Source organism: Phyllostomus hastatus, unplaced genomic scaffold, assembly GCF_019186645.2.
Source record: "Phyllostomus hastatus isolate PE091 unplaced genomic scaffold, TTU_PhHast_1.1 phas_contig_209, whole genome shotgun sequence".
Lineage (NCBI taxonomy): Eukaryota > Metazoa > Chordata > Mammalia > Chiroptera > Phyllostomidae > Phyllostomus > Phyllostomus hastatus.
The window spans coordinates 19,933,983-19,946,427 of NW_025333735.1; the positions used below are offsets into that span (position 1 = coordinate 19,933,983).

Consider the following 12,445-nt stretch of genomic DNA (forward strand, 5'->3'; position numbering starts at 1 on the left):
GAGAGCACAGTATGTGCAAAGGCTCTTCAACGTGAATGTGTATGGCACATACAGATAGAAAATTACTAAGTAGCTATAGAATATAAACAAAGCTTTGCTCAACCCTGCCTTCAAGTAAAAGGTCTGAACATGGTAGAAGGCAAAAGAAAACACAGAAGAAAAATTTAAACAAAGTTCTGAAGGGCACCAGGACCATTCAACAATATCTCAGTCAGCTGGACTAGTGAACAACAAAAAGACATTTTCAAACATGCAGACTCCTGGAATATACAGCACACACCTCATAAGCCCTCTGCAAGGAGGGAGGGAAAGAAAAAGGAATGGAGGAAAAACTATCTAAAACAAATCCAGTCAATCAACTGATGAATATTACCACAAAATCCACTCATTTATAAAGTGCACAATGCAGTGGTTTCTAGTATAGTCACAGATGCACAACCAAGAGATTACTCAAAATAAAATGGTAGTGGGGGGAAAACAGTGCAGGAAACTCATTTAAATTTTTTAAATGTGAGACAAAAAAATGGAAAATTAATAATACAGAAGAAAATTTACAGTAAATATTAATAACAAAAGCCAACTAAAATTGGGAAGAAGGGGAGAGGAGATGGCGGAAGTATAAAGTGTAGTAAGAGGTTCACTGTAGAAAGACAATATATCCTGTCTAATCTGAAATGTGAAAATTAAAAACAAAACAAGTATATCTATCTCCTAATGGCTTTCACGGTCTTAAAGAGCTCCCACCGGAATTAATATCCTGGTGCTGGAGAAAGGCTCACCTAAATTCAGTAATGATTCTTTCAGGTTCACTTTCGCTTTGGCTGCAGAATTTGAGTAAAATTAAATATTTTTCAAAAGTGGGTAAAGTATGATGCCAATCTTATACATTTCTATCTGCACTTGTGCATGGAAATGTGTGTGGAATGATGGCTCTCAATGATTACCCCTGGTATTTCTGGCTAGTGGGATTTGTTGCTTTTCTTTTCATATTTCCATTTGGTTTGAATGTTTTATAGTGACTGTGTAGCCCTTTTATAAAAAACAATGTAAAAAGATAAAACTAAATTCTTCGCATTTTTCCACAAAGTATCCTATTTTTAACCCTAATCAACTTGTTCATCTTTCCAAAATCTGGATTATCTTATTAGTGATAGTATAATCAACAGAAATTGGCTTGCTTTACATTACTTGGTAAGATTTAATGGAAGATGAGTGGCTTTATTTATTTTTCACAGAGAATATTTAGTAAGGTATGAATATGATGGTCTTTAATTATTCAAATAACAACATTCTTAAGTTCTCAGCAGTTTATTATTGAAATGCTAAGTTCTAACAGGATCTTAACATTGATGATAACAACCCATATCTATCATTGGACCACCCACGACATTCCAGAACTGCACTAAGAGTTTTAAATTTGTTAGCCAGTCCTTGCAAAACTATGCCATACATACTCATACTTTATGAATAAGAGAAAAAGAATACAAGAAAGGTAACTACACTTGTTCAAGGCTACCCAGCTACTAAGTTACTCAGGCAGGTCTGACCCACAAGTTCATACTTTCTCCACCACAATACCATTTTCTTAGTATGGTGCTTTGTGTATACTAAGTGCACCATTAACTGTTTAATTTTAAACTAGCAAAGCATCCCTCAGATGCTTTGGATGAAACTTTGTAATAAATTTTCTTAGTTTATTCAATTCCCAAGATATCTGTTTCATAAATTAAGGAAATAGGCTCTCCTGCCACCTAAAATTGGGATTTGAAGACAGTCTCATCTTGTCTTTATAGACTTCTAATTAACTAGCAATAACAAATGGGATTAAGTGCAACTACAAGTATATGACAAGACATGCCCCAATGTCCTGGCCAGTGTGGCTCAGTTAGTTGGAGCATCATCCCATACATCAAAATGTTGTGGGCTCCAGGTGAGGGCACAGACCTAGGTTGCAGGTTTGATCCCCAGTCAGGGCGCTTGTAGAAGGTGGCCAATTGATGTTTCTCTCTCACATCTTTCTTTCTCTCTCTCTCTCTACCTCCCTTCCTCTCTCTCTAAAAAAAGCAATGAAAGGGTGTCTTTGGGTGTGGATTAAAAAAAAAAGACATGCCCCAAATATAGAGAAACCACAGTTTAACGTCTAAAGTGTATCTAAGTTTAAAATTTTAAATCAAGTTAAAAAATGTTATTCACTCTTTCAAACTCAAGTTATTCACTGTTTTAAACTCAGTGCTTTAAATTTTATTTTTACCTTCCAACTCATATTTAATATTAACTTTGACATGTATTCAACTCCCTGTTTTTGAATTCATGTGGTATTTAACTTTTGCCCCACCCACTTTTCCAGACTCTTTGCTCATATTGTTGGTTTTAGGATTATCTAACTACTTATGGTTTCCAGAACACATCATGTTGGTTCATGCCCCTCTACCTTTTGCATATGATGTTCCCTCTGTCTAGCTGTGATATCGCCTTCTCCAGGAGGCCTTCCTAATATCTGTCTCTCTCCCAAAATCAGGTCACAGCCACTTTGTGCTCTGTGCCACCTCTCCCCTTTCATCCCTTCACCTGTGCTTCCAAGGCCCTACATTGCAACTGTATATATACGCAGCATTTGCTCCTCCTGACCTATGAGGTGGGGACATGTGCTATTGCCTCCTCAGATGGACCAATTCTAAGCACATCAGGACACATAAAAATGTACACTCAATTCATTTTTTGATTTCTGAAACAAATTTTTCTAGGGTGTGTTCAAATATCTGGATACATATGTTTTCCACATGGCCCTTAATGCTTACATATTAAATCTAGTCATCCTCTGAAAAAGAACCAAATAAACAAAGTTGGGATCGTCTGCTATATTAAGATTTCTCCTCATCCCAAGGCAGCAGTCAGATCAATTAGAAGAATTCTACCAGAAACGGACATGGGAACAGGCCTCAGGAGGGAACCCAACCGAATGAAGAAGAGACTCAAGGCTTTACCATGTTTTTCACTTAAGATACTCTTGAACGCATATTGACAAAATTGATAAAAAAGAAAGAAAAGAAAAAATAAGTTCCCATTTGTTGGATTTAAATCAAAGAAATAAAAGATGACCCCCACTGCCTAGGGTAGACCAAAGGTTGAATCCTCACTAGACTCAAACTCCAAGAGGGCCAGGCCCTGCCCTCCACTGCTCTACTGTGATGTCTGGGCAGTGATCAGACCCACAACCCTTTGGTTTATGGGAGGATACTCCAACCAACTGAGCCACACTGGCCAGGGCAGGGGTTGTCATACCTTTAATGGAATCAACAGCTAGATATAAAATCTGAACAGGCTATGCACTTTGAATAAGGTAAGTCATAAATACTAAATTTCAATTCAAGTGTCATTAAAATGACTCTTCATAACCTAACCCCACTGAGTGTCTAACTTAACCAATAGTGCTTTATTTAGAATACTGTTGCTTAGTCTAATTTAAATACAGACAATATTTGTTCTTTTTTGCCCACCTTCCCCTGGGGAAGTCATGTGTTTTCTCAGAATACTATTCAACCTGAAATTAATTATATGCCTACAAATCCTTTCATTTAAGAATATCCAAATATTTAATTTAGGAAGTATAATCAAACATAGGCCTCAGGTTTTATATTTCTTCTAAGAATATTATTTTAAAATGACGAATTTATTTTAAAACACAAATTTAAAGATGTGAATTTTTTTGCAGAAGATTATTATGGCCATCTGGCTATAACAACAACTTTTTTAATCATCCAAACCAAACACATAGATGTTGATCCTTCACGGAACCCAAACATACAATAAGCAAATACCGTGATCAAACTCTACTCTCAAGGCACTAAAATAACACCACCACCACCAACAACAATAATGTTCCTACAAAGAAAATGAGCAAAATGACAATCATTTAAGGGGTGCTGCCCAAACTGTCCCTCAAATAAGAAATTGGAATGTGGAAAAAAAACAAAACAAAACATTTGTCAGACAGTCACACTGTTTGGGGGCACGGATGGGTCTCCAGCAATGTGGCACTTAGACTAATTATACACACACCCATCTTTGTCCCTGTTGTCATTTCACCAAGGATACCATTCCTTTCTTGAAAAAATCCTTCCACTTACCTCTCCTAACAGATGACATCTGCACCATGACTGTCTGAATACATCTTCATCAGGTGCTCCTTGATAAGCTACTCTGCCTCTGTTCTCTCTCCAGCAACTTTTCCTCTTTTTCCCTCCACTAACATTTTTCCCTTCACTGACCCAGTGAAAAGTCAGTCATACTTATACTTTATTCACTTTAGAAATGCCCAGGATTTAACAGGTATTTCAGCCTTTTATGCAGGTATAATAAACATTGGTTGAACCAACAGAGCTACAATGAGGGGCAAGTCATGAGTGTGTCAGGAAGGATGAGGCACCAAAGATTTTGATCATTCAATCTCTGCTTGGCAGACATAACTGCCACAGTACCCTAGTAGAGTCCCATCAATTCTGTAACACTCTCCATTCCTGAGGAACCATTCCAACTGCTTCAAATCTTCCATTTATACTGTGATACTTCAGAGTATATATCATCACCTTAACAATGACCTAAGATACAAAGGTTATCTGATAACATTTTTCAGGACTACATATCTGAAGGAAAATGAGTACGATAATCTATTACCTCTCACATACATGCATCATGCTCATAAACACAAACATGGAGTGAAAGAAGAAAAGCAGAATGCTTTTTTCCCCACAGAGAATGTCTTCAGTGACCTTCCAACAAAACTATCACACCTTTTATTCTTGAAACATACCCTACATTCAGGAGGGCAACAGAAAAAAAAATGCCCTTGGTATTTCTTAAAATAAGTGATTCAGAAGTTAGGGGATTATTGGCTTTTTTCTGTAGACATATGTTGCCCAGTTGGATCTAACACTCTTCAGAGCATCTGATTCAGAAAGAAAAATACGGAGGGGGTAAGGTCAGAGCAGTTATGTGCCAGTGCAGGACAGTAAAACACATTGCAGAGTCAGGACGAAACACTCCGTGTCCGTCCCCTGTAGTTTGTTTTCATAGCGTCGCCTTCTATTTAGATACCGAGGGCTCCGAGTGAGCATGCACCCTGGAATCTCTCAGGCCTCAGACCCTGCAACTCTCAGGGAAAACAAACACATGCGAAACACTGCACACATTCAAGCCACTCAGACTTCTGTTTTTGTTTTTGTTTTTAATCCCAGAATTACCTACAGAAAGTGCCTGTTAGCATTCAACACTGCTCACGATGCAACAAATGGAACACATAACCATGGGCCTAATGATGGCTCTCATTCTAAATGTATCTTTACCACCAATGAAAAGGCTTAAATTACATTCTACTTATAGTTCCCAATTTTAAGGCGGCTTTCTGTGAAACCAAACTTTGACAAAAAATTTAAAATATTTTGATAACTACACCTAAAATCATCTGGCAGACAAATCTGTTATATCTTGCTATCTGGAGATAAATTAGGACCAAGTTTAAGAACATACAGGTTACTATTTAAGTGCACAAGGTGGCATTCAAGTTTAGAGATGAAAAATGTCTAATACTAATAAACCTTCCAACTGGCCCCACCTTATTGCCAGCCTTCTTTTAGAAAGTGAAGAATCTGTATTTGTTTTAAAGAGCTGGTTATTATGCCCTAGGTACTATTTCACCTTAAGATCACCTAATAAGCAGTAAATACCTTCTCTATGAAACAAAAAAAAAAAAAATGGTTTCATAACAAATTTGGAAGTCTTGTGCATTATATTTCTCTGGTAGAATAATTTTTCCTAAAAATTAAAAAACAAGCAAACAATTTTTAACATCCTGCTCTTACACATTAAGCTTCCAAGGAAATTAATGAAAGAAAAAAGGGGGAGAACCCCATACACATATACACATATACACATATTAACACATAAAGGAATGTTTCTCAGCCAGCTGAAAAGTACACTGTGAAGGCGAGGTCGTGTTGAACTTTTTTTTAGCAAGGGCACAGCTGATCAAACCACAGAGCATTCACCAACCCCATCCTCCAGCCTCCTTGGTGTTCCCTTGGCTTCCAGCCACTGGACTCATTTCCACCCACCATTTGCAGGATACCTCCCTACAGCCATATGGACCAAGATGATGAGTCATCTGTCATCCAGAATATTCCTCTTGACCTTTCCACACTCAATCAACTTTCGCACACTCAACAGGCACGTCGTCTGCGGAGCACGTGCCCTGCACCTAAGGAGTTTAAGGCTGAACATGGAACTGTGCATTCCTGCCACTCCTCACTTTGCCAGATGGATTTATTCCAGAGCTTTAAAGGAAAATCAAAGCTTAAAAAGTGACCAGATGGGTGTTCAAGGAGAAACACATACAAACTCAGTTAGGAGACTGACGTACTTTATTAAAAACAGGCCTACAATGTAAAAGAACTTCGGTTATTTACCCCAAGAGGAAAAGTTATGGCAAAAGCAAAGCATTGAAAAGATACATAAAACAATCCATAACTGAAACTGACTTTTCAACTTTGCATAGTTAAATGTTGTTTTCAAAACTACTTTTGAAGTTAATTCTTTACACAGTCACCAAGAAAAAGAATAAAGACCTGCACATCGTGTAAAACAAATAATTGAAACTCATACTTACATAGCACTTACAACATGCAAGCATTCTTTTAAGCACTTTGCACACAGTCACTCACTGGATCCCTACAAGCCCTTTTCTGATCCTTGTTTCCCATCAGGGACAGGATGCACAGAGGTATGGTGTCTGGCCCAAGGTCACACACACTGCCTGTAAGTGGCAGAGCAGAGATTCAAAGCGGGCAGTCTGGCAGTACCTGGGGTTAGTTACTATTATACCAACCACCTTCCCCAAAATGTGTAACATAGATGATCACTTTTTAAAACAGATTGTTAAATTTACTTTAAGAAGCTCGCTTTATAAGTTGAGAAGCTTTACAATGAAAGAATTTAAACCCTGGCTGGCGGAGCTCAGTGGATTGAGCGCGGCTGCGAACCAAAGTATCACAGGTTCAATTCCCAGTCAGGGTACATGCCTGGGTTGCAGGCCATGACCCCCGGCAACCGCACATTGAAGTTTCTCTCTCTCTATCTCTATCTCCCTCCCTTCCCTCTCTAAAAATAAATAAATAAAATCTTTTCTTTAAAAAAAAAAAGAAAGAATTTAAGCCCTGGCTGGCATAGCTCAGTGGATTGAGCGCGGGCTGGGAACCAAAGTGTCCCAGGTTCAATTCCCAGCCAGGGTACATGCCTGGGTTGCAGGCCATAACCCCCAGCAACCGCACATTGATGTTTCTCTCTCTCTCTCTCTATTCCCTCCCTTCCCTCTCTAAAAATAAATAAATAAAATCTTAAAAAAAAAAGAAAAAAGAAAGAATTTAAACTCGGGAAATTACTGTTAGGTGGTAGCAAAGCCAAAATTCATCAGCCATGGCAAACACCTACCCAAGAAGTATCAAAGGGCTAACTTTTGAGAGTGAAATGTGTAAAGTCTGGAGAAATCAGCCTGGCTGAACAACTGTAGGGAAGGTGATAATAGCTAAGAAACTCAAAAGGCTTGGAAGACAGTAAAAGAAAACCCAGGACTGTGATACCTACCATCAGTCACAATACTGTCCATTCTTCCTGCTCCATCTGTTCTTTCCCAGATGGTGTCTCCTTTCCATCATACTGCCGTTGTTTAAATTCAGACTTTCAGCTACTCTATCAATCTCTTATTTGGCTTCTAGTCACCACCCAGCACCTACTCTCCCCTCTGCTGCTAAGCAGAGAGTCTTTCTGAGACACAAACCCGAGCATGTCATGCCCCTACTTAACAAGTCTTCAGTGGTCCTAATAGCCAACAATTTCCAGCTCCACCATCTCTGTGTGGTATCAAATACCATTCCCCCCAGGATTTCTCTTGCTGCCTCCTGCCTATAAGCCCAGCAAATACTAGGCTGTCATTCCTCTCTTACCCAGTTCACACTGCCCCTCAACTAAAAAAAAAATCTACCTTCCCAACCCTTATTCATCACCCTACAGAACATCTCTTATTTACCTCATTTCCAAAAGTTGTTCCAATCCTTCCTATCACCAACACACCACAATTTTCTCCTTTAGGTCCTCAGGGTACCACATATATATACTCCCATTATACTTCAGTGATTAATTTTTTACATACCTGACTCCCCTAGTAAAATATAAGCCCTCAAAGAATAGTGACAATGTCCTTTTTTTTATCCTCACCTGAGGATATGTTTTTATTGATTTGAAAGAGATAGAGAGACAGAAAAGCATCAAAGTGAGAAACTTCAATTTGTTGCCTCCTACACATACTTTGACTAGGGGTCGAAACCACAACATTTTGGTGCATAGGATTACACTCCAACCAACTGAGCCATCTGCCCAGTGTGGCAATGTCTTACCATTTTATCAGCAGCACTTAATAGTTTCTGACACACAGAAGATGCTTTATTCATTATTGCCAAATGAATAAACACATGCCTTCCACAAGCCATTACAGCCTTACTTTTAACAAGTTTTCAGTTCAGTCCATTAGTTCCCTCCAGCCCTATGAGAATGTAGTTCCATTTTTAAAAAATGGGAGTTATTCTAGTAAGATATGATCTACTTTATAGTCAACTTTTGAGAACATTTACACAGTGGGTAACACGTTAAATAATAGTTCACAAAGAATGCTCCACAGAACAAATCCTGGAGGCTCAGAAAATACCTCATGATATCTCCTTCAGTGAAGTATTAAATCACATTATCATATTAAATGTTTGACAAAATCCTGACGTCAAGGAGGAAACTGATTAACTTCAGCACTTACTAACTTTGGGCAGGTAACTGAACCGCACTTTGTCTCAGTTTTCTCATCTATTAACTGTGGGTAATGGTACCCACCTCATACGGTTATTATAGGGGTTGAATGAGATAATATCAAGTGTTCAGAATGATTCTGGACACACAGTATGTTTTTGTAATTTTTAATGTTTAAGCTGACATTTTTCTAAACATATTTGAACACAAAGTCTGTTTTGTGATCTAGCAACTATAAATGTTGTGCACTACACACTTTGAGAAACACTGATACAGAATAAATACTCCACCATGTTAGTCATTCTGGAGATTCACGACTCCAGACTTCAGCACAAATACAGGCAATCTGATAGTTTAAATGTAGGACAATTCCTCCGGTTTCTCTGTGGCTGGCAAACATCAAGGTTTCAACTGTCACAGCTTCCCGAGACTTCAGTTTCACCAAATTAAGATGGAAATGAGTGCTCTGTGTGAACTAAAGAAAAACTGCTCAGCACTGGGAAGAAGTCTATTGCGCTGTCTCACTGTCACACTTTTTGTTCATAGAAACCAGTATGTCCATCAAGCTCCTACTTTCTTTGCACTAAGGAATCTTGCTGCTTAGTAACACAAAGAATCTACCCAGTCTGTCTTTTTCCTTTGGTCAGTCAAAAGATTTATACCAGGCAAACTTAAAGTAGAAGATTCTGAATTCCAGCTTGCTGAACTACAAAATTGTGCAGTATTTTGTGTGTGAGCCTCTGTATGCACTTTCTTGGGTGAAATATCATAACTGTCATCAAGAGATCCATAATGCCTAAAAAGGTTAGGAACCACTGGGTTTTTTAATCAGGTCCTTCCTTGTACTGTTTAAATACATATTAAAACTCAAACAGTATCAAAGGGTATATATGGCCAAAGGTAAGTCTCTCTCCCAACCCTAATCTTGACCCAGAGTTGAACACTGTTATCTGTTTTTTATATCCTTCCAGGGATAGCTTATGCATGTGTTTATAAGTATATATAGTAATGTTAGACCACAGGTAGCAAACACAAGACCCGCGGACCTAATCCAGCCTTCCACCTTGTTTTATTCGGCCCAGCACCTTGTTTCTACCCAGCAGCAGCACTGAGCTCTCACTTAACTGTTAAGGAGTAGTTACATTTATACAGTCCTAAAATTACATTCGGCCCTTTGAAGGCAACCATTAGGCTGATGTGGCCCCTGGTGAAAATGAGTTTGACACCCCTGTATTATGCCAGTCCTCCACTTTTCACATAAATAATAATGCATGATTAAACACACTAAATACAACTAGCTTTGTTCAATTGGCAGTTTATCTTGAGGTCTATCCCTGTTAACACATAGGTACAGATTATTTGGTTAATGAACATACCAAAATTGAAAGCATCCCTGTGATAGATACTTAGGTTGTTACCAATGTCTTGCTTTTTATAAAATAATGCTGAAAATTAACATTCTTGAAGCTATATCTTTAGGCAAGAAATCCAGCACAGAATTGCTGAAAAGTATGAAGCCTTCTAAGCTGCCCTCCAAGGGTTGCCCATTTTATACTCTCAAAAAGTACTTATTTCCTGCATACTCAATAAAAGATTTTCTGTCTTTGTTAATCTGACAGGTGAAAATGATAACTCGTGGTTTTAATTTGTGTGTCCTATTGAATGAAAGAACCTCTGATTTCAGATGTGACACTTACGACAACTTAGTCATGGAAACAAAAGGCATCATCAAAACTGGAGCAATAATAGAATTCAATAAAGGACAAACTCTTCACAGAAATCCAGCTGAGCCCTGGCTGGTGTGGCTCAGTGGACTGAGTGACAACATGTGAAATAAATCCAGCTTATCCACACATTGAACTCACCATCTAGTAGCCAGTGCTGATCACGCCTGTTCTCCAACTCCGACATCATCAGGCGTGTGATCACGTGATCTGGAACCAAAAGACCTTTCTCTATGTACTGCTTTGCCATACCACCAACTCCTATTAAAAAGACAGGAAAAAAGAGACACTCAAAAAAAGCTTCAAAAAGCTAAAAAAAAAAAAAGACACTCAACAAATATAAAGCTTATAAACTCTTTTTTTTTTGACAGTTTTCCCTTCTCTCCCATTTTTCCCTGTTGGTATGGGGGAAAGTTATAGACAGATGTTTTTTGAGTAATGTTTTAAATATTGGCTTCAATAATGGCACTGTCTCCCTATTGTCTCCCAAAGAATTATAAAAGCAGCTTGTGAAGATATACACAGGCAGAAATAAAAGAAAATATGAATTAGACATAAAGCGAAAATAAGAGTAGGAAACAAACTTGAAGTCCAGAGGGAAGATGGCATATAAAAGGCCAGGAAGGAAATCCTGGAGACTTCCTAAAGGTGAACCACAAGTGGGTACTGAGCCTCCCAACAGTTTATGATAACAAGGAAATGTGGTCACCTACATGGCTCATGGTATAAAGAAAACTAAAGGAGGCTGAGAAGCACAACCATCCTTAGAGACCAAGGGAATAAAAATTTCCACTGTTCTGCTAGAAAGAATGCTGGATAATATAAACAACAGGTTTATTTCCTCTCTTGAGCCTCAGTGTAAGCCAATGGCATCTGGCTGACATAACTGTAAAGCAAACTCAGTGTTACCAGTAGACTGCCAAGTTCATAAAAGGGGGAGAGTTTTTTTTTAAAGATTTTACTTACTTATTTTTAAAGAGAGGGGAAGGGAAGGAGAAAAGAGAGGGAGAGAAACATCAGTGCGTGGTTGCCTCTTGAGTACCCCTTAATAGGGACCTGGCCCTCAACCCAGGCCTGACTGAGGATCGAACCTGTGATCCTTTGGTTTGCAGGCCAGCACTCAATCTACTGAGCCACATCAGCTGGGGCTGGGATGATAAATTTTTTAAAAAATTATTTTCAGAGACAAAAATGCTTGTATTTTAACTTAAAATAATAATTACTTATTTATGGAAATTGTAAGTTGGGTCCAGCAGAACAAATTATTAGTTTAAATTGCTTAAATTTCTAGAAACTGATTTTTTTTAAAACCCAGATGAAGTCCTCTGCTCTCCAGGGAATTGATAGTGAACCAGGAAGAACCACATTCTCAACAAGCCATTTAAGCTCTTATAAAAACATAAAGCAGAATTATATTATTGGGGGGAGCTCAAGAATCATTTTGCCCCCACCTTCACCTTGAATTTAAGGCTGAGCCTTTCCTTCCCAAGACTGAGTCTACACTAATTCCACCTTCAACAGAAATATAAGTTGTGAAGAGCTCTGGATCACTGGATCACTACTACTGGACAAAGGTAGCTCAAAGTTAGGCCCCGTGGCGTGGATTCAGTAACTCGCTGAAAGGAGCAGGACACAAAAGACAACCACATTACTGGATGTGGCTGAACAAGAATGTGAACAAAACACATTCATTCAACAAGTACTCATAGACTGCATGCTGTGTGACTGGTGATATTCTACAAATGTAGCAGTGAAGAGAAGCTGCTTATTGATATTTAGAAGCAGTGTTACTTTCCTTAAGAGCAACTGTAACAGTCATTAACTGAGCATATATTTCTGCCCTAGGCACTGTGCTTTAAGCATTGAATGTGTCATTT

General features: G+C 38.4%; 1 protein-coding gene across 4 annotated transcripts in view; it reads right to left on the minus strand.

Annotated features, from left to right (window-relative positions):
• AK4 (adenylate kinase 4) overlaps window positions 1-12,445 on the minus strand; it is a 69,025-nt gene that overhangs the window by 19,867 nt on the left and 36,713 nt on the right. For all 4 annotated transcript variants that reach the window (XM_045835474.1, XM_045835476.1, XM_045835477.1 and 1 more), the window contains one exon: window positions 10,710-10,829. In XM_045835474.1, the coding sequence (XP_045691430.1) occupies window positions 10,710-10,829 (120 nt within the window). The remainder of the gene's footprint in view (window positions 1-10,709; window positions 10,830-12,445) is intronic.